A 27,370-nucleotide genomic window follows, 5' to 3' on the forward strand; every position below is an offset into this window, starting at 1 on the left:
CATATAATTTCATTGAGTATATCACCTAGTTTTCATAATTTTTGAAAAAGTAAAATATTTATTTACTATTTTACCTGCTCTACATCACTCAAGATTTTATAGGCATCATGAAGAGCCCTAAGTTCCTTAGCCTTTCCTCATATGAGAAGCGCTCCATCCTCTTTGCCACTCTTCTTTGAACCTTTTCTAATTTTACTATATCTTTTGAGATACAGTGACCAGAATTGAAGGCAGTAATCAAGGTGAGGTTGTGCCATGGAGTGATGAGGTATTATAATAATCTTGGTCTTATTTACTATCCCTTTCTTAATAATTCCTAACATCCTGCTTGCTTTTTTGGCCACTGTTGCACATTGCAACTAGACATATTCTCTTGGAATAAATTACCCTTGCTAGGCTGTCAATTCTTTTAACTGAAAAATTTGCAGAAGATAGTAGAAATGATCTACCTAGTCATGACACAACTGCTGTATGTGTTCTGGTGAGCAAGATGAAATGGGAACTAAATCAGGCAGATGAAAAGGACAAAATTCAAACAGTTCTTTTTATTGTGGAGATTTCACAATTAGTACTCAACACAAGCTGTGTTTTGGCAACAAGGCCTTCATATGAGTCTAATCAATATCTATCAAAGTAATAAGACATAAAAACAAATAATTGAACATATAACAAAAACATATAAACTTAAAAACAGTAAAGAATAAAAAGTTATAAAAACTTCTTACCAGAATGTCCACAAGACTACTACTACTACTAATTATTTCTATAGCGCTACTAGATGAATGCAGTGCTTTACAGAGTCATAAAGAAGATTTATCCCAGGACAAGCAGGCAGCATCTTCTCAACATATGGGTGATGTCATCCACGGAACCCCAATGCGGACAGCTTGACAAGCAGACTTTTAGAAAGTTCGCGACTGCTGCCTACCCACCCAAGATAGGGCGCGTGTCTCCTCAGTTCTAAGTTTTCCGTGGAGCTGAGAAGCCCTCGTTTCAAGGCTCTGCTTGAGAGTTAGTTCTAACTCATGCCTTCTCTTCACCACAGCTCGTGTAATTCTTTTATTTACTGGAGTCGTTGTGTAGCTTTAAAAAAACCAAAAAAAACCAAATTATTTTTCTTTTTTTGTTGTGTCATGGCAGGGCCTACTCTGCGGCCTCAGCCTGCGGGCTTCGATTTAGCTTCGGCCGTCCTTCACTCCATCTCCCAGCCGGTCATGGGGTTTAAGTAGTGTAGCCGGGGTCAAAGCGCAATCTCTCTCACTGACCCATATAACTGGTGTATTCAGTGTTTAGAGTCTGCTCACCGCCCGGAGTCACGAGCCCGTTGTTTGGACTTCCACAAAAACTCCAAAGAAATATCATCGTGGCTGATGCCATTGTGCAGTTGGCTTAAAACAACAAAAGATGACATTGAGAAACATGCGCATTGATCGCAAAATGTCAACCTAGCCAACGTTGTGGGATAATTAGCTGAAAAGGATGACGGAACATGACCTGCTGAAAAATTTGTAGTAAAACTCTTAACTTCATCTAATGAAACTCTCCGTTTAAAACAATATAAAACACAAGTGGGCAATAAGATGGACAAGCAGCATCGAAACATGACTCTAAAAAAAAAAGCATGCAAATGAGACCACATACTTTAGTGGCATTTTTTTTTAAATTAAAAACTTAGTGGCATAACTTCATTTAATAGAATTCACACAGAAATAAAAACATAAAGAAAATTATATTTTAAAAAAATGAAGAAATTATAATCATATCAGACAGGTATTACTAGCAAGTTAAAAGGAAATATAATCAAATAGACAGATACTAGTGCGCTATAAAATATTGTACGATTAGTCAAATACTCCAACACAGACATACTAAAAAAAAAAAATGAAACAATTGTACAATTATGTACTCATGTAGAATAAACAAGTATCTCATGTAAAACTACAAACTAAAAATAAACTAAACACTCATTTTATGTGTTCTGGTTCCATTTGTTGGTCTGTATTTCTGTTGTAGTTATTCCTTCAATTTAATTTTGCCTTTCTGGTTTTTGTTTCAATAGCTCCAGAATCTAGGTATTAACCCAGCTAACATTGGCTTCAGTACTCTGACCATGGAGTCTGACAAATTCATCTGTATAAGAGAGAAAGTTGGTGAACAGGCTCAAGTGGTAATCATTGACATGAATGATCCCACAAACCCCATTCGCCGTCCAATTTCAGCGGACAGTGCCATCATGAATCCTGCTAGCAAAGTCATCGCCCTAAAAGGTTTGATTTCTTTTTTTTCCTTTTAAATTAATTGGGATGTAGTTATATATCTAATGTGTTCTTAAAGTTATGATTTTATTTGGGGAAGGAGATCATTTTCTTTAAAAATCTGTTTAGCTTCTCTAGGCAGGGTTTTTTTTTTTTTTTTTGTTTTTTTTTTTTCATGTTCTGAAATATTCAGAAAATGTCCCGATATTCATTCAGAATCCCTAACTAAAACTGCAAAAAACAACTTGTATCTAAAATTTCTCTAATTTTGTATATCTGAACAGTAGGATTGTATGCTCCAGAAAAGCTCATAGGGCCAGATTCTACATATGGTGCCTAGATTTGCATGGCCAAGATGCTCAAGATGCAAATTAGTTCATAGTTTACCTTTTGTTATACTGTAAATTAATTGCTTAATGAGCTCAATGACATCAATAATTAGGTGCTAACCAGTTTGCAGTTTATTTATGGCTTGATATACTGGTAAGGTCCAATGAGTGGGTTGATGCAAGTTGTGCAGAAATCTACACTATGAAATCACATTACCTCGTACATAAAATTTTTGATAATTGGCACTTGCTTATGTGTGCATCTGGTTGTGCTCTGTTCTATAAGGCAGTAACACCTAATTCTGTAGTATGCATCTTGAAAGGGGGCACGGCTATGGGAGGAACATGGACATGTCAGGGGTGTTCTGAAAATGTGCATACATAATTATAGAATGCTAGATCAGTGTGCCTATCTTGGACACCAGTATTTACACCAGGTTTTAGCAGGCATATCTGGTGCCTAAAGTTAAGCACAAGATCTGTGCTTAGGCACTATTCTATAAAGGGAGCATGTCTTTTACAGAATAACACTTAGCCCTGATTTGTGGGTTTTTTTGTTTTGTTTTGTTTTTCAGTGCCTAATTTTGAGCACCATCTGTAGAATATGGTCCTATGTGCTTTGTACTGCTATTCTCATTCACTACAATTGCCCAAGATCATTGACCTTTATAGCTGTAAGGCTGACCATCGGATAATATCAGTTCTTCCTAGTCTTTACAGTAGACTTTTCCAAAGTTGTTTCAACTTTGTAAAGGTAGTTCTTCAAGGACAAGCAAGCATAATATTCTCACATCCATAGAACACAGTATGGACACTACCAAATGCACCTTGTCGTTTTCCACAGAGCTGAGAAGCTATATCTTCAGTTTTCTCTTCAGCGTGTCAAATGTTTCTAAATTTTTGTCCCTTTCTATACTTTTTTTAAATATATAGTTTTCATCATAATTTTTATTTTTATCATGTTCCAGTATTTAACCCAACTTTTGATTCATTTTTGTCAACTTTTCAATTTTTAACCTTCAGGCCAACTTGTGCCCCTTTCCTCTCAGGAGCATCGATCATTTTTGGAATACTCTTGACTCATGCTCCCTGGGCTATTGAGCCCTTTGATGTAGCATCAGCCATTTTCCCTTCCATGTCAAATGGTACCAAGAGGCTTTAAGCAATGCTCTCAATGTAATTGGACCATCTCGGGCTCTGACCCAAATAATTGGTGTTTCTGGGTCCTGGACATCAGGACATTTAGCTGTGTTCTCTGCCTCCATATGCAAAAGAGGTCACTTAAAGCCCAGAAACTTCAGTTTGAAAAAACTTTTTTTCGATCCTGTCTGCATCAACATCGAGCATGCTAGGGGACTTGGAACACAATACCCAGCTGCCTATGAACATTCTTCCCCTTTTAGGCATGCTACTGTTTCCTTTTAAGTGTTAATGCATAGATGATGGTTCTCTTTACATCCAAATGATGTCTCCTTGAAGGTATGCATTAACATTCAGATCTCCCATGGTCCACCAACCGGTAGAGCAGACTACTTCCATGCCGATGTCTCTTCTGGTACTGGCTCTGTTTCTCCAAGAGAAGATCCTGGCTATGTTCAAATGAGTGTTCGGGGCTACTGCATTCAGTCTTCAAAGGCATTAAAGGCTTCCATGCCTGCCCAGCCCAAGGATACATCGAGCGTCGATGGAGCACGAGGTTATTCATTAATTGTGGAATCTGCCCTCAGACTTTCACACAGCTCGTGATCTTATGCATTTGCTTCTCCAGACAGAGAAACCAGAACATTGGACTCTTTTGGCAAATGCATTTTCCAGTCATCTGTGCTCTTTAATAGAATTATGGACTACCAGTTTTACATGTCAGTTTACTTCAGGTCTTAACAATTGTTGGAATTTGAGGAATTTCTTCTCCCAGACAATTTAAAACAATTTCAACAGTTATCTAAGAACTTTTTTACTACTAGAAAGTTCATGATTATAGCAGCTTTTGATGCCTTTGTTTTCTTCCCAAATGTTCTGTGCTGATGGAGATTAGATCTTCTTAGGCCAGATTTCTTGACCATTGAAGTCTGGGGGTATCCCAGTATAGCAGTTCTGTGGTGTCCTTTGCCAGATGTGCTGTGGCATTGTCCTGTTGGAAGATAAAGTAGTCTCTCGACATATGATGGATCGCTGGCAACAGCTTCTGCATCAAGAGGACGTTCCAATAGTATGCATCATTGATCTTAACCCCAGGATCGATGAAGAACAGATCTGTGAATCCAAGTTTTGCGATTGCGACAGAGACCTAACTGGTCTAACTAAGAAAAACCTCCATAGACTTCAGCTAATTCAGAATGCCGCGGCTAAGTTTATTTTCGCAAAAGGCAAGTTCGATCACATCTCCCCACTCCTGTCCAAGCTTCACTGGTTTCCAGTACACTCCAGAGTCCTCTTTAAATGTGCCTGCTTAGCCTTCAAGATCCTACATGGCATCCTTCCTCCCGTCATCCCACTCTTTTGGAACTCCTCAAACCCCAACTCCACCAGACCCTCCCAAAAACTGAAACTATCATTCCCCTCTACAAAAGGAATATCCCGCGCAGGAAAACTTGGAACATCCCTCCCCTTTAGAATCACAGAACTCTGGAACAACCTCACATCCCCGCTCAAAAATTTAAGCTCCCTCCAATCCTTCCGCAAACACTTGAAAACTTGGTTTTTTTCAAAAATCTAATCACCTCCCGCTCTCTGGTACCCTTGTCCCTCTCTATCTTCTTAGTTCCTCTCCTATAACCCTTCATTGTAGTTCCTTTCTATCTTAACTCTGTAAACTGTGCCGATCTCTAAGCTCACGGAGATGGCGCGGTATACCAACCCAAGGTTTAGTTTAGTTTAGGTTTTTAGCACCGGCTGGTGCGCTGAATGCTATGTGCTGCTCTGACAGTCAGAGTTCCTCTGAGCATTAGAGCAGTGCAGAGCATTCAGTGTGCTGGCCTGCGCTAAAAGCCTCTTCTGCACTTTTGTAAAAAGGTGGTGGGGTAAATTTCATAAAAATCGGCCAAGTTCTGTGGAAGATACGATAAACATTTTGGTGTGGTTTTTTTTTTTCAGTTCACAGTGTATTTTCATTGACATCAGACTCTTATAACAGTTCAGTGACAAAATGGTGTGGTAGCAATGAGTTTGGTCTGTTCCGCACAACCTTGCAATTTTACCTGTGAAATACCTTCTACTCTTTGGAGCATAGTGATGCCTCATACAAAATGCAAGGGCTTTCTCCGGGTGGACCCTCCTACGCCCCAAACTTCGCTGGACAGATTCCTCACTAGCTCACCGGCTAGTATTGAGGGTGGGATCCTAGTGGTTACTCTGGTGGAGGGAGCTGCCAGAGTCTTGGGACTTCAGACCTCATTAATCCCCTCCAGCAGCCCGGTTTCCACCGAATCCGGCATCAGAGGACGTGCTAAGCGTAAATGCTGATGAGCAGAAGCGTTAGACGCCCTTGCGAAGTGGGGGGCCCCACGTTCTCGAGCACACTGAGTCTCTAGCATTGCAAGTGGTGGAAGAAATCCGCGCTTCACAGGTGACACTAGAAAATGTATGGACTGTCCTTCAAAAGCTCTAAGTAGTAACTACGAAGACTTCAGGTGATATCTTGGCTATACTCTCTAAAATTGATACATTGTCAACCTCTGTACAAAATATTCAAATTGAAACAAATGTTAAATTTGATCAAATGAAATGCAGAAATTGCCTCCATACAGAAATTCTCAGGTACGGGGTGTGGCTTGATGATCATGGCAGCCAGAAGTGCCGACTGAACTCTCCATAATAACGGTGCGTACTTCTGAACGATCCTACTATATACACAGAAATCAGAACGTCTTTGCTATCAATATAAGCTACTAAGCTATAACTGCTACGAACTATTTTATTTATTTAAATAAGACTATTTATAAATAAACTATTTATAAATAAACTATTTATTTAAATAAGACTAACAAGAACGAACAATCTTCCAAAGGGCACACTAGTAGCAAGAAGCCTAAACATGAGGTCGCCTCACCTGAAAAATCACCGCCAAAGTCTATGGAATCACAGTTTGAACTCTTACTAACTGAAATGCGAGCCTTTAAATGTCTCATGTCTAAACAAGTTGAAGAATCCCAACTTATCAGGACGGAAATAGAGGCTTTGAACGCACAATTTACAGATGTAAGACACAGGCTTGACACGCTTGAAGATTTCAAAGTACAGTACTCACCTAATGTTTCTCTTATACACACCAAAGATACTGCCACACTCAAATTAGACCTAGCGAATAAAAACCGTCGAAGTAATGTAAGAATTTTGGCCCAGACATCATTTCCTTCCTGCAGAATTTAATTCCATCTTTACTGGGCATTACCTTCGAAACGCCATTAGAATTGGAGCGAGCACACCAAGTTCCATCTAGGCCCACTCCAAAACAAAAGTCACCTAGGCCTATTGTGGCCAAACTACTAAGCTATCAACACACCTTGCGTATTCTAACTTCAGCAAAGGAAAAGAAATAACTTCTCTATCAAGGCAGGAAAATTATTTTCATTCCAGATCTGGCGAAGACCACAGAGGCCAAGAGGAAGCTCTTTTTACAACAGCGGCAAGACTTAAAAGACATCGGAGCCCGATTTGGTCTACTCTATCCTGCTAAAATGCTGATCACTCACAACAACAAAACTGTAATGTATGTGGCTCCTGCTGAACTTCAACTCTATATAGATTCTATTAAAATGCAATAACTTTGGTATTATGCTCTGTTGTTCAAACCTAATGCATATCTCATAGCTGTGTATATTACTTACAGTATCTTCATTTATTCGCACCGCAGGGGAGACTCCGCTGTTCACGGAGGCCAGCCAATGAGGCTTCAGTCTCACCCAATCTTTTTTTTTTTTCCCTAGTTTATAAATGTCATTTCTCTGGCACTGTTTGCCTTTTACAGTTCTGACATTTTATTGTTCTTTACAGGTTAGGAAGTTTTGGTACTTTCTATGACAAAATGCCTGATCATTTTTATAATTGCATATTTGCTCTTCTATAATCCAATTACCAGTATGATGATCACATATGAATAGTTTGCATATAATAACATTCAATGCCAATGGGCTCAATCATTGTATCAAGCGGAAAAAAGTGTCTAACTATTTGAGATCACTTAATCCTGATATCTTTTTTCAAGAAGCTCATCTTTCACATGCTGATAATTTAAAAACTAAAATTCAGGGATATAATGCTCCATATTTCTCTCCAGCAAAAAACAAAAAGAATGGAGTTTCCATCTACTTTAAATCCTCCTTACCTATTATAATACATTCACACAGCACAGATTATGAAGGGAGATGTTGTTTATTGCATGTATCAATATATGGAAAACTTTTCATACTATTGAACATTTATGCACCAGTTTCTGACTCCCCAGAGTTTTACCACTCCCTTCAAAATATCCTCTTACCTTTTCACAATTTCCAATTATTATTGGCGGAGATCATAATCAGCCTCTTGATTATATACTGGATAGAACATCCACTTGTAGACCTACAAAATCCAAAACTCTAGAAGAAATTAAATCTCTGATTCTCAATTATACCTTACTTGATCCTTGGAGAACTTTAAATCCCACACAAAGCGAATACACACACTTCTCAGCACCACACAATTCCTATACAAGACTAGATTATTTCTTAGTCTCCTCCTCCCTAGCTCCAGATTTAATACAAGCTACCAACCACTCTATTCTTATATCTGATCACGTGTCTGTCTCTTTATATATCAATTTAAATGGCCCCAGTCAATCCACGCCTAATTGGAGAATAAATAACAGCATCCTAATGGATGAAACTGTTGTTTGCAAACTTCATTCCTTTACTGAAGAATTTTTCACTCAAAATTCCTCACCAGATATATCTCCTGTTACGGTATGGGAAGCCTATAAAGCTACATTAAGAGGACAAATTACAAGTCTAATGGCATAGAAGAAGAAACAATCGGCCCAACATCTCACCACATTAAAATCTGAAATTAAATCACTAGAAACACAACACATCTCTAATCCATCTAATTTCATGGTACGCACACAGTTTATCCAAAAAAAAAAAAAAGGTGAATATGGTAATTCCATAGCATTTAAATTAGCTAACCATGATATTTTCCTTTTAAAATCCGGTCACTATATTGGAGGAAATAAAATGGGAAGATCCTTAGCTCAATACCTCAAAGGCAAAAAAGAAAGATCACATATTTCCTCTATATGCACCCCAAACAACACAATTCAAACAGATACTCATGCAATAAAATCTGAATTTGAAAACTTCTATCTACACTAAACTCTTTCAGTCAGAAATATCTTTCACAGCATCAGATATTACAAAATACCTTAGTTCCATATCCCATCCAGAACTATCATCCCATCTCCAAAATGTACTTGAACAACCAATAACCACTCAAGAAATCAAATCCACTATTACTGCACTAGCCTCCAATAAATCCCCTGGCCCCGATGGCATTACTAGTGAGTTTTACAAAATCTTCCTTCAAAGAAATTTCGCACAAGCTAACATTGTAATTTTCCCTAAACCAGGTAGAGATGCCACCCAACCCAAAAATTATAGAACAATATCACTACTTAACTCTGATTAGAAAATCTTAACCAAAATCTTATCCAACAGATTAAACAAAGTTATAGAACTGATCTCTCCTGATCAAGTGGGCTTTATCAAGCACCGATATATTGGAGACAATTTAAGAATATTTCATAATGTAAATGATTATGCCAAAACCACCTTGGAGCCTGTGATAAGGCTTGCTATTGATGCGGAAAAAGCCTTTGATCGGGTAGAATGGGAGTTCTTGTTACAGGTTCTACAGTGGTTTAATTTTGGGGATAATTTTGTCTCCTCGATCCGGGCTCTCTACTGGAGGCCTTCCTCCAGGATTCTCATTAATGGTTCTCTCACAGCACCTATAACATTGAAGAGAGGTATGAGACAGGGATGTCCCCTCTCTCCTTCTCAATCTCTCATTAGAACCACTCCTTTTGGCACTTAGACAATCTTCTGTACATGGTATTCCATTAACATCTAGGGAGCTTAAAATTGCAGCACATGCTGATGACATTATGCTTTTCATTAGAAATCCTTCGTCTTCCCTCCCATCCTTTATACAGATTACTGATACGTATTCCACATATTCTGGGTACAGAGTTAACAGGGAAAAATCAGTTATACTTTCTCTCAATAACCAGGTCTCACAGGTGGAACTTTCTAATTTTCGATTTGCATGGTCCACTTCCCAAATTAAATACCTTGGTATATATATTCATAAAGATCAAGAAATTATAATAAATACCAACGTTGCCAAATTAAAAGAACAAATTACAGCCTCTATATCTAAATGGCAACCTCTGTATATAATAATAATAACTTTATTTTTGTATACCGCCATACCCAAGGAGTTCTAGGCGGTTTACATTAGATTAACAAAAAATTACAAGTGGTTTAAAAACAATTGAACACTAATTAGAAGCAAGCAATAAATAACAAGTGGTTCGAAAACAATTGAACAATATTAGGAGCAAGGAGGTAGAATGAAGTTAGGAGAGAGAGGGGGGGGTAGGTTAGGGGGGAGGGGGTGGGTAGGTTGGGAAAAGAGAGGTGGAAGGGGGCAGGAGGAGATTGTTGTTCATTGGAGAGGGGTGTTAGGTGTCTTGTCCATGGAATAGGTGAGTTTTGAGAGATTTTCTAAACCCGAGGTAGGTGGGGGCCTCAAGGACAATTTGGGCTAGCCATGGGTTCAGTTTGGCAGCCTGGAAGGCAAAAGTTTTATCAAGGAATCTTTTGTAGTGACATAGTTTTAGGGAGGGGAAGGCGAAGAGCTGAATTCTGCGGGAGTGCTTGTTTATGTGATTCAGATAGAAGTGAGGGTTTAAGTAGCTTGGGGATAGGCCAAATACTGTTTTATAGCAGAAGCAGGCAAATTTGAATAGGACTCTGGATTCAAAGGGTAGCCAGTGAAGTTTGTGGTAGAAAGGGGTGACATGTTCCCATTTTTTCAGGCCGAATATGAGGCGGACCGCAGTGTTCTGGATCATTTTGAGTCTTCTAATGGTTTTCTTCGTGGAGCTCAAGTAAATAATATTGCAGTAATCCAGTATGCTAAGGATGGAGGATTGTACTAGCAGGCGGAATGAGGTCTCGTCAAAGTATTTTTTAATGGTGCGGAGTTTCCATAGCACCGCGATGCATTTCCTAACTGTGATGTCTGTGTGTTTCTCCAGGGATAAATGTTTATCTAGTGTGACTCCCAGTATTTTTAAGGTTTGTTCGAGGGGGAAAGTAGATCCTTTCACTTGAATTGTGGTGTCTTTGATTTTGTCGTTGGGGGTGGCTAGTAAGAATTTTGTTTTGTCGGGATTTAGTTTTAGTTTGTAGGATAACATCCAACGTTCAATCTGAGTGAGTATATTTGAGAGTGAGGTAAGAAACTGGTGTGAAATTGGTTAGTGGGATGACTATTGTGATGTCATCCGCGTAGATAAAGAATTTGAGTTTGAGGCTTTGCAGGAGGTTTCCTAGGGAGGTAAGGTAGACATTAAATAAGGTGGGGGACAGGGGGGAACCCTGTGGAACGCCACAGGAGTTGTCCCAGCTATATGAAAGAGAGTTGTTCTTAAACACCCTGTATGATCTGTTTCGTAGGAATCCATGAAACCAGTTGAGAACTTGGCCGGAGATGCCAATATAAGCAAGGCAGTCTAGTAGGATGGTGTGGTCGACCAGGTCGAATGCACTGCTGAGATCAAGCTGGATGATCAGGGCACTAGAGCCCTGGCTGAAGAGTGTGTGAAGGTGGTCTAGTAGAGAGGCTATAATGGTTTCAGTGCTGTGATCGGTGCGGAAGCCTGATTGATTATCATTTAGGACATTAAATTTTTCCAGGTGTGTGGTAAGTTCGGCATTTACCATCCCTTCTGCTATTTTGGTGAACAGTGGGATACTAGCGATCGGTCTGTAATTGGATGGGTCATTGGGTGGTTCTTTCGTGTTTTTTATTAATGGGGATATCGAGATGTGGCCCTGCTCTGTTGGGAAACTACCTGTGGATAGTAGGAGGTCTACCCATGCCAACATGTTGGCTTTGAAATGGATTGGCGCGGTTTTCATAATGTTTGGGGGGCAGGTGTCCAGTCTGCAAAAGGAGTTGGAGTACTTATTGTAATATTTGTTGAAGGTTTGCCAGTCTATAGTTTTGAATTGGTTCCAGCTTAGGTCTGTTCTGGACCCGAGGTCCGGATTAGACATGTCGGTGTTGGGGAGTATGGGAAAGTCCTCGTGGGGCTTGGCTGGGGCAGTTATAGATAACCTTAGTTTTTGTATCTTGTTGTTAAAGAAGTCTGCAAGGGTGTTAGCGGTTAGTGTGGATTCTTCATGATTATCAGTGAGCGTCTCAAGATTGTAAAGGTCGTTGACTAGTTTAAAGAGGTTGCTACTGTTAGTTGTGACGTTTCCTATTTTATGGGTGTAGAAATTTTTTCGTTTTTCATTGATGAGGTGTTTGTAGTTTTTTAATTTGAGTCTCCAGGCCACTCTGTGTTCCTGGGTTCCAGATTTAGTCCAAAGTCTTTCAGATTTTCTAAGGTCCCTTTTTACTAGGAGTAGTTCTGCGTCAAACCATCCATCCAGGTTAGGAGTTCTGATTCTGCGAGTTTTTATGGGAGCTATTTCGTTTAGAATGTTTGTGTTGTTTTTGATCCAGGAAGTCATAATTTGAGCTGTTTCTTCGTTTTGTTTTGTGATGGTTTCATAGCGGGACCAGAATACTATTGGGTCGATTTTACCTCTAGTGTTGTGAGTTTTTTTGTTTCTTGTTTTGTTGTTTTTGGTGGTTTTTTGTTGGCAGTCAATGGCGAAGCTACATAGTCTGTGGTCAGACCATAGGAAGTCTGTCCAGTTATCTTGTTTCCAGCGGAATTTGGGATTGGTTGATTCTTTGGCGGAGAATGTCACCAGGTCTAGTAGATGTCCTTTTTGGTGAGTTTTGATGGGTGGGGGTTTGGAATAACCTAGTTGGGAGATTAGCAGCCAGAAGTCAGATACATCTGGTTGTTTTGTTTGCTCTAGGTGGATGTTGATATCCCCACATAGTAGGTTGTATGGACTTGTTAGAGAGTTGGTTAGTAGGAATTCTGCAAAGTCTTCTTTGGCTAGGGTCCATTTTTTTGGAGGGATATATATCTTGGTGGGGATGCATTTCTTCCCTTAAGATGACTTTAACACCTCAGATCACTTATATCTTAACTATGTTACCGAATCTGTGCAAACTTTCCCTGTATAAATGGATCAAAGACTATCAGACTTTATTTGGAGAAATAAAAAGCCAAAAATTGCCTTAAATACACTAAAATCTCCCAGAATATATGGAGGAATGAATATTCCTGATTTTCATAGATATCACATTGCATCCCTGACAAAATATGGATCAAACTGGATAACCCATAATCAATCTCAATTTACTTCCTTTGTCCCAACCTGGCTGGAGCTAGAAATTTCATTATGCAATCCAATCCCTATCAATATTATTCCAACTATGCCTATCCCATCCCAATTAAAACTTTTTTCTCTTCTCCTAGCAACAATTTCTGCAATACGTACTTTGGATCGTACAGCTCATCATTCTATTTTCACACACAATGACATGGCCCTTTGGAACAACCCGGCCATTAAACATAAAAAACGGTTATTAAACTGGACATCCTGGAATAAACTGGGTATATGGCAGGTCAAACAACTATCAAAATAACTAATTGCTCACTTTTTGTAGAATTCATAAAAAAAAATACCCAACCCTCTCCGGAAAGAGATCTAAATGGTCTCTATTGACCTCCTTACTTTCTTCCATACAGAAAATGGAGTACATTAATAGAGACCCAAGGGAAGGCAATATCATACTTTTATAAATTGCTTCAAGGTACACAACCCATAGTTAATATAGAAATCAATCGCAAATGGTCACAAGAACTTAATATACAACTCTCAGATGAAGAATGGTTTAGGTTTTGGACAAAAGTGAATAGACCTCATATCCCAGGACAAGCAGGCAGCCTATTCTCACATATGGGTGACGTCATTGACGGAGCCCGGATGCAGAAGACACGCAAGCAGACTTGCTTGTAGAAACTAGAAATTTTGAGTTAGCTGCACCGCGCATGCGCGAGTGCCTTCCCGCCCAGCGCAGGGCATGTCTCCTCAGTTCTCAGTTTTCCATGGAGCCGAGAAGTCCGTCTTTGACTCTCTGCGTTTAACTTTGTTACTTCGTGCCTTCTCTTTCCGCGGTTTGTATTTATTTTCTTCACGAATTGCTGTTTTCTTTTATTTCTAGTTAAAAAAAAAAAAAATTATTTCTTCCGTTCAACGGCCGGCAACCCGTGGGCTTCGACTTTGCGGCGGCTGTTTGTCCTCCTATGTCCCAGCCAGCAACGGGCCTCAAGAAGTGTAGCCAGTACCAGCATGTGATTTTCCTCACGGACCCACAACGTTGGTGCCTCAAGTGCCTTTGGCCGGACCATCAACCGAAGTCGTGCGAGCGCTGTGCTGCTCTTCAACCTCGAGCCCTTAAACGTCATCGGCTTTTAGTGGAGAAGCTTTTCAGGATGGACTCTTCGACCACTTTCCCGACTTCAACAGTGGCCTCTGTCCCACCTTTGACCGAGGGTCCTTCTGCCTCCACTACTCAGACCTCGAGCCTCATCAGACCTTCTTCGTTTGCAGCGGCTCTTACCTCGATTACACCTGCTGTATCTTCCCTTGCATCCTCAGTTCAGATAGCTCAGCAGTAGGTTTCAGCGGTGGTAATCAAGGTGGCCAAGACTTCCAAGTCGAAGCACATTTCCACTGCCTCTGTGGAACCTCCAGCCAAAGCAAGTGGTTCGGTTTCAGATGTGGATCCATCCTTGCCGGTTTCTTTCCAGACCATGTTAGAGAAGCAGTTCATTCAGTTCATCACTAATATGGGACCGAAGCTTGCTACTCTGATCCAGCCTGGGCATTCTGCAGACTCCCGTGAGGTTGAGCCTCTTCCTATGCCTCCGGCTGAGACTACACACTCTATGCAGGGAGCAGAGTCTCTGCGAGTGTCTGGTCTGGCATCTATGCACGTGAAGCAAGGAGCAGATTTCTTTGCAAGTGCCTCAACAGAATCCTCATACTCCATACAAGGAGCAGAGTCTTTGGGAGTGCCTCAAGGTTCCTCCATCAAGCTTTCTGAACTTCGATCCACAGCTTCTAGCCCTATCCATTCATTGGTAGCAACATCTGCTTCCATCTCTGGGGCGAAGTCTCCTCGATCTTCGAGATCTGTTTCCAAGCACCACTCTCGCCGACAATCGAGGCCTTCCTCGAGGCATACTTCCAGGCATACCTTTTCTTCCAAAGACCATCCTTCTTCCACTAAGCTTCGATCTATGCCTTCCAGCTCTACTAGACCACCGACTCCTCGACGAGGTCCCCGTTTCCAGACCTCAAGGACTCAGTGGTTTCTATTGCTTCGTCCAAGTCTCCTTTCTCTTTTGATGCCTATTTTCTTGCCGAAGCTTCATCTTCGACCCAGGCTGCCTCGACGTCCTCGAGTCCTTCTCGAGGCAAGGCATTAGCAGATCGGCTATCTCTCGCTTCTTTTCTTCGTCAGATGGCTGCTGACCTGGACCTTCAATTGGATGCTGGTGGTAAATACTCTAAGGAATATCTCGAAGTCATGCATCTTCCTCAACCTCCTGCAGAGTCACTTAAGCTTCCTCTTCACAAGCTTTTGTCTCAGACTTTTACACGATGCCTGGAGACTCCTTATGTAATTCCTGCTGTTCCAGGCAAGTTGGACTCCAGGTATAAAACTATACATTGCAAAGGATTTGAGAATTCGCAGTTGTCTCACCAATCCTTACATGTGGAGTCTTCCTTGAAAAGGTCCCATCCTTCCAAGGTTTATGCTACCATTCCTCCTGGAAGGGAAGGGAAAACTATCGACAAGTTTGAACATTGCCTCTGCCAAAATGCCATGATGTCCTCTAAAGTCCTCGATTACAATTTCCATTTTGTCACTTATTTCAAGTTTCTCATTGATCTTCTTCCTAAATTTCTCAGTTATCTAGATAGCTTCAAATTTCAAGAGGTCATAGCTACTCTGTCACAACTCAGATTACATCTACTTCAGTCTTCTTATGATGCCTTTGAGTTGTCCGCCAGGGCGACTGCTTGTTCTGTAGCAATGCGCCACCTAGCATGGCTTCATACCATTTGACATGGACCCTAATCTTCAGGACCGCTTGGCTAATGTTCCTTGTGCAGGCAATGACCTCTTCGATGAAATCTATCGAGGCAGAAAACTGATTTACCACCAGAATCTAATCAGGTTGACAATCCATAATTGCTTGACTTTAATAATATTACTGATATATTGGAAAGCTTTCAAGAAGTAATCTGTTACCGAGGGACATTTATTAATATTGTTTGTTTTTGAACAAGACCTAAATGCTTTAATGAGAATGTTCTTCCCAGACGTCACCAAGTCAACCCAGGACCGTAGAAAGCTATTTTTGGATATGAGGGAAGAATCAAAAAATTTGGGAGCTACCTTCCAGTTAAATTACCCATGTAAATGTCTTATCAGACATGCCGGGACTAAATATGTTTTTTTCGTACTAGAGCAACTTCAAAGTTTCTGGGATATGAAGAAAATAACTTAGAAATTGAGCGTACTTGGGAACCTTTTTGGACTACCTTGACTCCTCTGGCTCGTAGCCGGGTGCTTAACTGTTGATTCCTGTTTTGTGATTCCTTTGGTTCTGATTGGTACATTAACTTTCTTTTCTATTTCTTTGATACTGTGTATTTGTATGGAGGACCCGGGGGAGGGGGGGTTGCTTGGGTTGGGATAGGGGCGGGGTTGGGGGGTTCTTTGGGGGGGGGTATTCTATAAACTGCTGAGCTGTTTTGGTTCCTTGTATCATTGCTTTGTTGCAGTCTTGTTTGCTCAATAAAATATATTTGACTATAACTTAGAAATTGAGCCGGGAAGGTCTACCCGTTAAGCCTTTTACTTGCATAAAGTTGTTTTGAATGGGTGCAAGGGGTGAAAAACGCTACAATCCGACTACTAAAAAACCTGGGTTTCCGCAACCACGTCACCCATGCACTAACTTCCATGCACTGGCTGCCTATTCAAAAACAATGTGCCTTCAAAGTCTTGGTGTAAGCCTTCAAGACTTTCCGCAAGATGACACCAAACTACATAGCATCAAAACTACAAATTTATGTCCCCAATCGATCACTGAAATCTCAAACAGAAAAACAGCTGATCTTGCCACCTGGCCGCTCACTCACATCTGAGACAGCCCGAAGACACTCTTATTCTCATCACACTGAGATTAGGGCACATCATCCCCCCCATCCATTAGATCACTAAACAGTCTTTGGAACTTCTGGAAAGCCATGAAAACATTCCTCTTTACAAACCCAGCTCCTTAACAACCCGTGTCTACACCCCGGATGGATGGATGGATCTCAAAGGCACCACCTAATACACCAGAAGACATCTCTAAATTTGTGGGCCACCGCAAATTTAACCTGAATTACCACCACATTCTCCGACATCAAAGATACACCCACCTGTTAGAAAAGCTGTTACCTCCATGTTATATCTACACTGTTAACGCTGCAATTTAATCCACCCTACACCTAAGTCTGTATTTTTAAGTCTATGTTATATCTACACTGTAAATGCTGTAATCTAAACCCCCCCTTGTGTATACTGTACTATACTGTAAATGCTGTAAAGTCTCTGTATTTCTCACTAAAGTTTGTCCTACCCATACTATGAATGTACTCTTGTAACCTGTTCTGGGCTTCTTTGGGAGGACGGGCTAAATAAATAAAATAAATAATTTAAAGCTCCCTTCGTTCCATTTTTCTCAACCCCTTTTTGAGGTCGTATAAGAATTTAAGATTAGTTGTTAATTTACATACCTAGCATAAAATGTATATTGAATATTGATTTAATTTTGATAATTTTAGAGCTATTTCAGTCATTTTTTTCTTTTAGTTAGGTATTTTCCAAGTTAAATAAAATTAAGATGTTAAATACTCTGATTTTCTGTAACAAGAGGATTTCTTGTGTATTTGTTTGTAAAAATGAATAAATAGTTTAGTGGGAGCTTTCTCCAGCTAGACACAATAGAACCTGAACCTCTTCAGGAGATAGCTGAGGGTTTTACTCCCAAGTATTTCCTAATACTGAAAAAAATGGAGGCCGCCTACCTATTTTAGACCTCAGGGCCTCAACAAATACTTGCTGAAGGAGAAGTTCCACATGGTCTCTTTGGGAACCCTTCTACCTTTCCTGGAAAAAACGTGATTTGCTCTGCTCTCTAGATCTCAAGGAGCCCTACATTCACATTTCCATTCTGTCTGCTTTCAGATAGCACCTTTGCTTTCAGGTTGGATCTCAACACTTCCAGTACAAGGTTTACCTTATTGGCCTAGCTTGGCTTCATGTGGTAGCCAAGTGGTAGTGGGGGCAGCCTTTCACTCATGGGAGTTTCACATATTTCCCTAGTTAGACTGATTGATCAAAGCATCATCATAGCAAGTAGCTCAGCATGCCATAACCTCAAAAGTTTGTCTATTGGAGCTGCTCGGGTTTGCCGTCAACTACCAAAAGCTGCATCTACACCCATCTTGGACACATGAGTTCATAGGAGCTCTCTTAGACACTATACAAGGTTAAACTTTTATACTGAAAGAGTCGACAGTCTTATTCACCTCTGTCAAACAAATCTCCACCCTTACACGCATTACCGCACTAACAGCACTGCTTATTTCACTGAGCAAGTAATTGCTTTTTGCCTCTCAGCTGCAATATCTTCTGTAATTTGAAGCATCTAAGAAACTTTCCACTCAGCATTGTTACCACTTCAAATTAATGAGATTTTCTTCCTGGTGAGCAATGCATTCTCTGGAACCTGTTGCATGTCCCCTTCCATCTATCCTAAACTTACCACCTACACCTCTCTAACTATGGTCTGAAAACCAATTCAATTTGAGTACATCTTGGTGCTGTCAGTGCATTTCTCTCTCCCTTGGACAAGCAACCTCTATCTGTTCATCTCTTGATAGAGAGGACTTTACCACACCAAATTTCCTATCGAGCCACCTCCTGTTGCCTGGGAACTTAATGTGAAATCTAATTGCTGTATTTTGTACAATTTGAATTCTTTTAAGTGACAATTTGGGGCTTTAGAAAATCAGGCTTTGATGTAAACAAGACTGTTCATCAATTCTGATTCAGTTTTGCTTTATCCAGGCAGTCCCCGAGTTATACCCGACTTAGTGGTTGCGGCTTCATTTGATTTCACTGAGCAGTATTTCTAGTGGCATAGACTCCTACATTTCTCCTATAGCAGATTCAGGAATGATGCAAGGCCACATTTAAGATCAGGGTGTGGTTGTGCATGCTGTACCTTAGAAGGAAGGAACACTGGTAGAGACAGTTTGCCTCTTTGTCAGCTGGGAGCAGAGTTAAAGAGCAAGAATCTTAAAATCTACAAGTTCTGAGTTACATACAAATCTGATTTAAAAACAGCTTTAAAAACGTAACTTGTTCTTAAACCGGGAACTGCCTGTATATTGAATTCTTAAACAAGTGCATTTTTTGTATTTTATTATATATAATTTATAGGTGCTCTTTCTTAAAATAGGTGGCTTTGTGTTTAAGCAAAATTAATTGCTTATCTAAATCACCTTAACCCTTTCAGGACCATAAGGATCGTAGGCCAATTTTTGTGGTTTTGACGATATTTTTATGGTAAAAAGGGCTTGCAGATGCCAAAAAATTGATTTTTTTTGTGAAATATCATTATTTTTATTTAAAAAATCAAACTTCTGGTTTATGGACAGTGTGGCAAGTGAATCTTCTCGTCAATCTGGCAACGACGCTAATGAATGAATGTCGGAACCAGTTTGTTTACATAAAGGCAGTATCATATGGAATCCGTACATATCAAATTTAGAACTGTAGACTATCCCAATCAAAATTTATAGGATTTTAAAGTTATGGGACAAATATGTCCCTTGGTCCTGAAAGGGCTACTCTATTTCCATCTTTGTGGACGTATTGTGCTTTTTGGTTTCCAAATTGATGGACAGTTTTTTCTAATACTTCAAGTTTATGATCAATGTTTTGTCAGCTTTTAATAGTACAGTTAAAATTCAAATGCAATACATAGAATTTACCAAAATTGTCATGTTTCACAATAAAAAAAATTCAACTATTTAAATTGATTAATTTTGTGGCAGCATCCACATTTTACATATTTTGCCTTTTTTCCACGTTAATATTGTATGAGGTAATTGATGTAGAGAAACAATCCTTCTAATGTGGTTAAATGGCTTTAGCATGTCCTTGCATGAGTTTTTCCTATGTGCTATAGCTATTTTACTGCACAGGTCCTAGACCTGTTGGGCCACCGCATGAGCGGACTGCTGGGCACGATGGACCTCAGGTCTGACCCAGTAGAGGCATTTCTTATGTTCTTATCATAAGAACATAAGAATTGCCGCTGCTGGGTCAGACCGGTAATCCATCGTGCCCAACATAGGTGTAAAATGGCCAATTTTTCTATTTTTTGTATTGAGGCAATGTGCTAATATTGCTATTGGTGCACAGCCATTTAAAATAATATATTGTGTGAGCAGTTACCACTACCCATTTTGTAGGCAGTAAGAGTTCTTGCAGTAATCCTGTGCTAATCAGTTAGTACATTTGAATATACTAATTGTTTTAGTGCAGGCATGTTTGTGGGGTCATGGATTTGATATACCACTTTGTGATACAATCAAAGCTATTTTACACTTTTATTATGTGCAGGTACATTGGGCTAGATTCACTAACCCCACCGATCATGTTTTGACCTGATTTTCCTCCGACCCGATTCACTAACCTCTGTGCCGATCATCCTCCGATCCGATCCGATCCAATCTGCGCATGCAAATGAGGGGAAACGGCATACAAAATAGGAAGGCAGCGATTCACTAACAAAAATGACTGCCACCCGACTCTCCTTTTGCCACCCTGCTCTCAGCTTTGACTTCGTTATTCCCTTTTTGGAAGTTCAGTGCCATGGCTGTCATTTTGGACCGACGTTTCTCCCCTGCGTCCAGACCAAAGCGGATCATATTGTGATTGCTGCTTCCCAGCGTCCCTTCTACTTCTACATCTTGTGCTGGTCCTCGCAGGCTATTCTAAATGGCCTGCAAGGACCAGCACAAGATGTAGAAGTAGAAGGGACGCTGGGAAGCAGCGATCACAAAAGATTTGGAAGTTCTGATCGACAAGTCGATGAAGCCGTCCATGCGACGGCAGCAAAAAGGGCAAACAGAATGCTAGGAATGATAAAGAAGGGGATCACGAACAGATCAGAGAAGGTTATCATGCCGCTGTACTGGGCCATGGTACGTCCTCACCTGGAGTACTGCGTCCAGCACTGGTCTCCGTACATGAAGAAGGACACGGTACTACTCGAAAGGGTCCAGAGAATAGCGACTAAGATGGTTAAGGGGCTGGAGTTGCTGCCGTACAGCAAAAGATTAGAGAAACTGGGCCTCTTCTCCCTCGAACAGAGGAGAATGAGAGGGGACATGATTGAAACATTCAAGGTACTGAAGGGGATAGACTTAGTAGATAAGGACAGGTTGTTCACCCTCTCCAAGGTAGGGAGAACAAGAGGGCACTCTCTAAAGTTGAAAGGGGCTAGATTCTGTACAAACGTAAGGAAGTTCTTCTTTACCCAGAGAGTGGTAGAAAGCTGGAACGCTCTTCCAGAGGCTGTTATAGGGAAAAATACCCTCCAAGGATTCAAGACAAATTTAGACAAGTTTCTGCTGAACAGGAACGTGCGCTGGTGGGGCAAGTCTCAGTTAGGGTGCTGGTCTTGGACCAGAGGGCTGCCGTGTGAGCGGACTGCTGGGCATGATGGACCACTGGTATGAGTCAGCAGTGGCAATTCTTATGTTCTTATGACTCTTCCTGCTCACCCTACCCTGCAGTGTGAGCCCATGGTTGTAACCCACGGGCTTAAAGTGGGTTAAAACCATGGGCTCGTGAAGTAGTAAAAAATGTTTCCAGCTCTGTAAGCATGCGCAGACTATCTACAGGCAAAGATGGTCTGCACATGCGTTAGGATCGCTCTCTAGCAATCCGTGTAGTCGGTGGGGGTCGTGCCTCCGATAGGCCTACTTTGCATGCGGGCGCGTTGAGACTCAGTCGCCCAGCCTCAGATCGCCTACGGATCAGATCCGTGGGCTTTGTGAATCTAACCCATTGTCCCTAGTGGGCTCATGATCTATGTTTTGGTATCTGGAGCAATTCAGGGTTAAGTGACTTCCATTCTTCACCCCCGACACCTTCCTTCCACCCCACCCAAAAAAACTCTGAAACCAGAAAACTGTTAGCACCCAGATTAGTGTTAGCTAAATTGGCTGTTATCACAGGACACCTGAGCACATTCTGCAATACATCATTTTAAGTTCTAAGGTGCTCATTAATGCCTAATGCAGCTTAGTAAAGGGGCCTCAAAATCAGGTAACCACTCTTGTTGGTCAACCTAGAATATGCATTGATTAATTAAAATTTCATAGCAGAGACCCATTTTTGTGTACGGTCTTGTTTGCTAACTAACCATGATTGGTGGTGGTGAAAGGTTTTGATCCTTAGTTGAATTTGATTTGCAGCTGGAAAAACACTTCAGATCTTTAACATTGAGATGAAAAGCAAAATGAAGGCGCATACCATGACGGACGATGTCACCTTTTGGAAGTGGATTTCTCTGAACACCGTTGCCTTGGTAACAGATAATGCAGTATACCACTGGAGCATGGAGGGCGAATCTCAGCCAGTAAAAATGTTTGACCGACATTCCAGCCTGGCAGGTTGTCAGATCATCAATTATCGTACAGATGCCAAGCAGAAATGGTTGCTTCTGACGGGTATTTCTGCACAGGTATTTATTTTCCTTAATATTTGTGAAATAAATCTGAGGGTATTGGACCTGAAATGAAGTATGGGTTTTGTTCTGACACCTAGTCAGATTCAGGTGATGAGATCTGCAGTAAAGTTGGGTTTTTTTTCTCTTTTTCTCCGCCCACAAATTTGCTCCGGTAGCCTCCCCTTCAAAATTACCTCCTTTGCAGCGCATGCGCGCTCAAGGAGCAGATCCTGCTCCTTTATGCGCTCCTTCATGCAGCTTCTTCCTGCACTCTTATTTTCAAGTTCTTCTAAAACCACCTTCTACAGTTCCATCGGTAAAATTCTACTCCTCTTCCTAAATATTCTTTTACTTCATCTTTTTGCTACAGTTCCACCATCACCCCTCCCTTTACTTCTCTCCTAACTGCACAATCAATTCTATGGACTCAATTCCTGTATCTTGGGGCCATCAAACCCCCCCCCCCCCCCACCGCCGAGTCCTCACAGGCAACTGGCCCAGGTGTCTTAAGCCATTTCTCTAATTCCATACTATATAGCACATATAAAATCTTCACACCACTATACCAACCCCAAAATACGTCTCTTAAATGTTTGCTCTGTTAAAAACAAACGCCACCTAATACATGATTTAATTCTCCAACATAATCTCCACATTCTCTGCTTAACTGAGATATGGCTAACTCAAGGCGAGGAGGCATATATCAACCAAGCCTGCCCAAACAACTATAAATCAAAACTTCAATGCTGCCCAAATAAAAAAGGAGGAGGCCTAGCCATGATTTATCATTCTTCTATCCCTTTCAAAATTGACCTTTCTCCATCTTACAACATCCACCCAGTTGAAACTCTCCAATTCTTGATTGCAAACTCCCAACCTTTCAACTTCCTTCTCATTTATCTCCCCCCTCTCCCCGCCACTAAATCTTCCTTAACTGCTCTCATGTCTGCAATCATGGATTTCAGCATCTCCCACCCAAACCCTATTATCCTTGGATTTTAATATACATTTCGATCAGGCCAATCACCCAAACATATTAGAACTCTTTAACTCTAACTTCAGATATCCACCCTACACCATTGCTCTCATTTCCTACTCACACTGAAGGACACAACATTGATATGCTATTTGGTCCAAAAGCTATCAGCCATATCTTTTAAAATCCTCAAACCTACTCTCTCTCCCATTCCTTTAATCTGAACCTACAAGACTTCACTAATCTTACAATGGAAGAACAATCTGATCTCTGGAAAGACTCAGCACAATCTCTTATGGACCTTCTTGCCCCCTCCCAGGAAAAAATATCCCACTTGCAACCCAAAAAGAAGCCATGGTACACTGAAAATCTTACCCTCCTCCACCGTCAACTCTGCTCTGCTGAACATAAATGGCGGCAATCTCGGTCTAACAATTCCCTTCGCCATTACAAAGAAATTGCTGCACAATACAAAACTTCAATACAACAAGCCAAAAAAGATGTACTATTCAAAATACATAACCACTGCCCGCAACTCTTCCGCAGTGTTTAATATAGTATGATCCCTATCCCCATTCTCAAACAAGAAACCCCCCTTCACTTACACAACCATCAGCTTCACAACTCGTTAACTACTTTGACCAGAAAATAAAAGATATCAGATTGAACCTAGGACAATCCATACCCTTACAATCTCCAGATCCCTCAGACTAGACAAACCACTTACCCTTCAGCACTCTTTCTAATCTTAAACCTCCTTCCTTACCAGACCTACTCAAACTCTTTCAATCAATTAACACCTCTAATAACCCAAGAGAGCATTCCCCCTTCAATTCTAAAAAAATTCCAACTTGCAGGTAATGCCAAGGGGGGGTTCCGGAGTTGGGGGGTTCGTTGGGGGGTGGGTCCGGCAGGAGGGCTTGGGTACCCTCCTGCCATGATCTTCAGGATGGCCGTTGGGGGGGGTCGGCAGAAGGGGTTGAATACCCTCCTGCCGTGATCGTTGGGGCGGAGTGGGTTCTGTCGGTAGGAAGGGTTGAGCACCTTCCTGGCGGTGATCATCGGGTGGGGGGGGGTTATGTCGGCAATAGGGGTTGGGCACCCTCCTACTGCGATTGATGGGGGGAGGGGAGACTTGCGGCTGTAGCCGTGGCTGCTATACTAATCACGGCAGGGAGATCCTTACCGCGATTAGGTACAGCGGCTGCGTCTACTTACCATGTAGGCCAGCATTTTGCTAGCCTACATAGTAAGCGTCTCCCGTTCTGCTAAGGAGACACGTAGGGCCGCCTAGGTTCGCTTAAGGCTACCGCCTAGCTTTAGGCGTGCTTGTGGGCCTCTCTAGGCTCCCTGGAGGCGCCTTCAATATAGGCGGCCTGACTGGGGAGAATTTTTTTTTTTTTTTAGAAAAAGTGCCTCCCGATTGGCTGATTAGACAGCTGTAGGACGCCTACAGCTGCCTACAATCAGGAGCACTTTGCAGAATCAGGGCCTTAGTGCGTCTTTGTAAAAGAGGTCCTAAATGGTTGTTTCAATGATTTTTCAAACTATATTTTTTGTTCAGCAAAATCGTGTGGTCGGTGCAATGCAGCTTTATTCTGTGGATAGGAAGGTGTCCCAGCCCATTGAGGGGCATGCAGCAAGTTTTGCTCAGTTCAAGATGGAAGGAAATGCTGAAGAATCAACGTTGTTCTGCTTTGCTGTGAGAGGGCAAGCGGGAGGCAAGGTAAGCGGGTGGGTACTTTTTTTTTTAAAAAGCATTGAAAACACAGTACTGAATGTAGCCACATTTTTAACCACTTTCTCAAATAAACATAAAGTTCTCTTTATACCAAGATATGGATCTTCTTGTGGCACTGGGAATCTAGCTTCAGTAAACACTTGTAGGCTTTTATTTTTACAGCATAATAGAATTACACATTTTCTAGCAAAGCCTAAATCCTTTGAAGAACATGTTAATGCCAATGTAATAATCTTTAAACCCATCTTTGTGTTCAAATTGAATATTTTATGGAAAATTGTCATAAAACGATCCAGTTGGTTTAATAAGAACAAAATAGATTGGAACAGAAAATGTGCTGAAAGCCTGTTGAGTTCAAATGCAAATATAGCTGCCCAAGCTGTTTTGCCTGTTCACTTTTGTGAGTGGGAAGCAAATCTGATAAGACAGATAAGTTTCTGTTGACCTCTGCATTTTTTACATTTACACAGAGCTGTTGCACTTTCATTTTAATATCTCACAAGGGAAGTTTATATATGACTGTTTCTTGGATTGATATATATACCTAAGATACTCAAATTTTGGTCTGAAGAGAGCTAAGGGAAAATGACAGTATGAAAGGATAGATTTTTAATAATTAAAGGTTGGAAAAACAGACATTTCCTTGTTAGCAGCAGATGAATCCAGAGATGTATGGGTTGTGACTGTGTACCAGCAGGTACAAATAGAGAATACTGTCTGACTAAGGAGCTTGCCATCCTATATGACAAAGCTCAGTTGGTTCTCTGTCTTCAGAAGCCGGATGAATGGTTTCCCACGAGCTCCTTGTCTTCTGACTTGCTCCTTTTCTGGGTTTCCCCAGGGTGAAATCAGCTAGCTTAGCAAGGTTTAAAAAAGATTTGTCCTAAAAAAGAAGTCCATAGACCCTTATTGAGATTGCTTGAGGAAATCCACTGCTTATTCCTAAGATAAGACATGAAGGCACTGCCAGAGCAGCCTCTGAGGCCCAAGAGTACCTCAGAGCTGCATCTTAGATCTGAGAGGATCACCTGAGCCTCACTCTAGACCTGAGAGTGCCGCCACAGCAGTAGCCAAGACTAGCATCTGATGTGAGTGCACCACCAAGGTTCCTTTATAAAGACAGTTTAAATCTTAAAATAGCAAACTTTACTTATTAGCTAGTTTCCATAGGTAAAAGCCTTTTTCATAGTTTTGAAACTTAAACTTTCTGATAAAGATAGACTTAAACTGTCAACATCCTACAGCATTAACTGTCTTTGGCAGGCATAGCAGGGCCTAGCTCAGGATATTTAGGGAATCCCAATGGAGAAATTAAGTCTTATCTGATAATTTTCTCTACATTAGTCCTTCATGCTTTTCCAGACCAGTGGGATAGTTATGTCCATCAACCAGCAGGTGGGGATAGAAAACAAACGAAGAGCTGCCTGATATAGGTCCCCGCCAGCCCTACAACTCCTCAGTATTTTCAGAAACAGTGGAAACTCAGGAAAGAGCCAGGCAATGCTTGCACTCAACCCTTGCCCTGATTTGATCCCCTTACTGCCAGCTGTCATCTATCTTTGTAGTTCACCTTTGGTTTCACTTTTTTTTAAAAAATAAATTTTGGAAAAACAGCTGAGTATCTCTTCCCAGAGGACGACCGACCAATTGAGTGAACCACAGCTCCCCTAGACCAGTGATTCCCAACCCTGTCCAGGAGGAACACCAGGCCAATCGGGTTTTCAGGCTAGCCCTAATGAATATGCATGAGAGAGATTTGCATATGATGGAAGTGATAGGCATGCAAATTTGCTTCATGCATATTCATTAGGGCTAGCCTGAAAACCCAATTGGCCTGGTGTTCCTCCAGGACAGGGTTGGGAACCACTGCCCTAGACCCACAGAGGGAGAGCCTCTGGAATAGTGTGAAGGACTAATGGAAAGAAAATGATCAGGTAAGACCTAATATTTCCTTCCTAAGCATCTTCCCACTATTCCAGACCAGTGGGATGTTCCAAAGCAGACCTCATCAAGGGGGAG

General features: G+C 41.2%; 1 protein-coding gene across 1 annotated transcript in view; it reads left to right on the forward strand.

Annotated features, from left to right (window-relative positions):
• Positions 1–27,370, forward strand: part of CLTC (clathrin heavy chain) — a 210,295-nt gene that overhangs the window by 52,499 nt on the left and 130,426 nt on the right. The window contains exons 2-4 of the mRNA XM_033921311.1: positions 2,060–2,267; positions 22,381–22,649; positions 25,175–25,336. Coding sequence (XP_033777202.1) covers positions 2,060–2,267; positions 22,381–22,649; positions 25,175–25,336 — 639 coding nt within the window. The remainder of the gene's footprint in view (positions 1–2,059; positions 2,268–22,380; positions 22,650–25,174; positions 25,337–27,370) is intronic.

Source organism: Geotrypetes seraphini, chromosome 15, assembly GCF_902459505.1.
Source record: "Geotrypetes seraphini chromosome 15, aGeoSer1.1, whole genome shotgun sequence".
Taxonomy (NCBI): domain Eukaryota; kingdom Metazoa; phylum Chordata; class Amphibia; order Gymnophiona; family Dermophiidae; genus Geotrypetes; species Geotrypetes seraphini.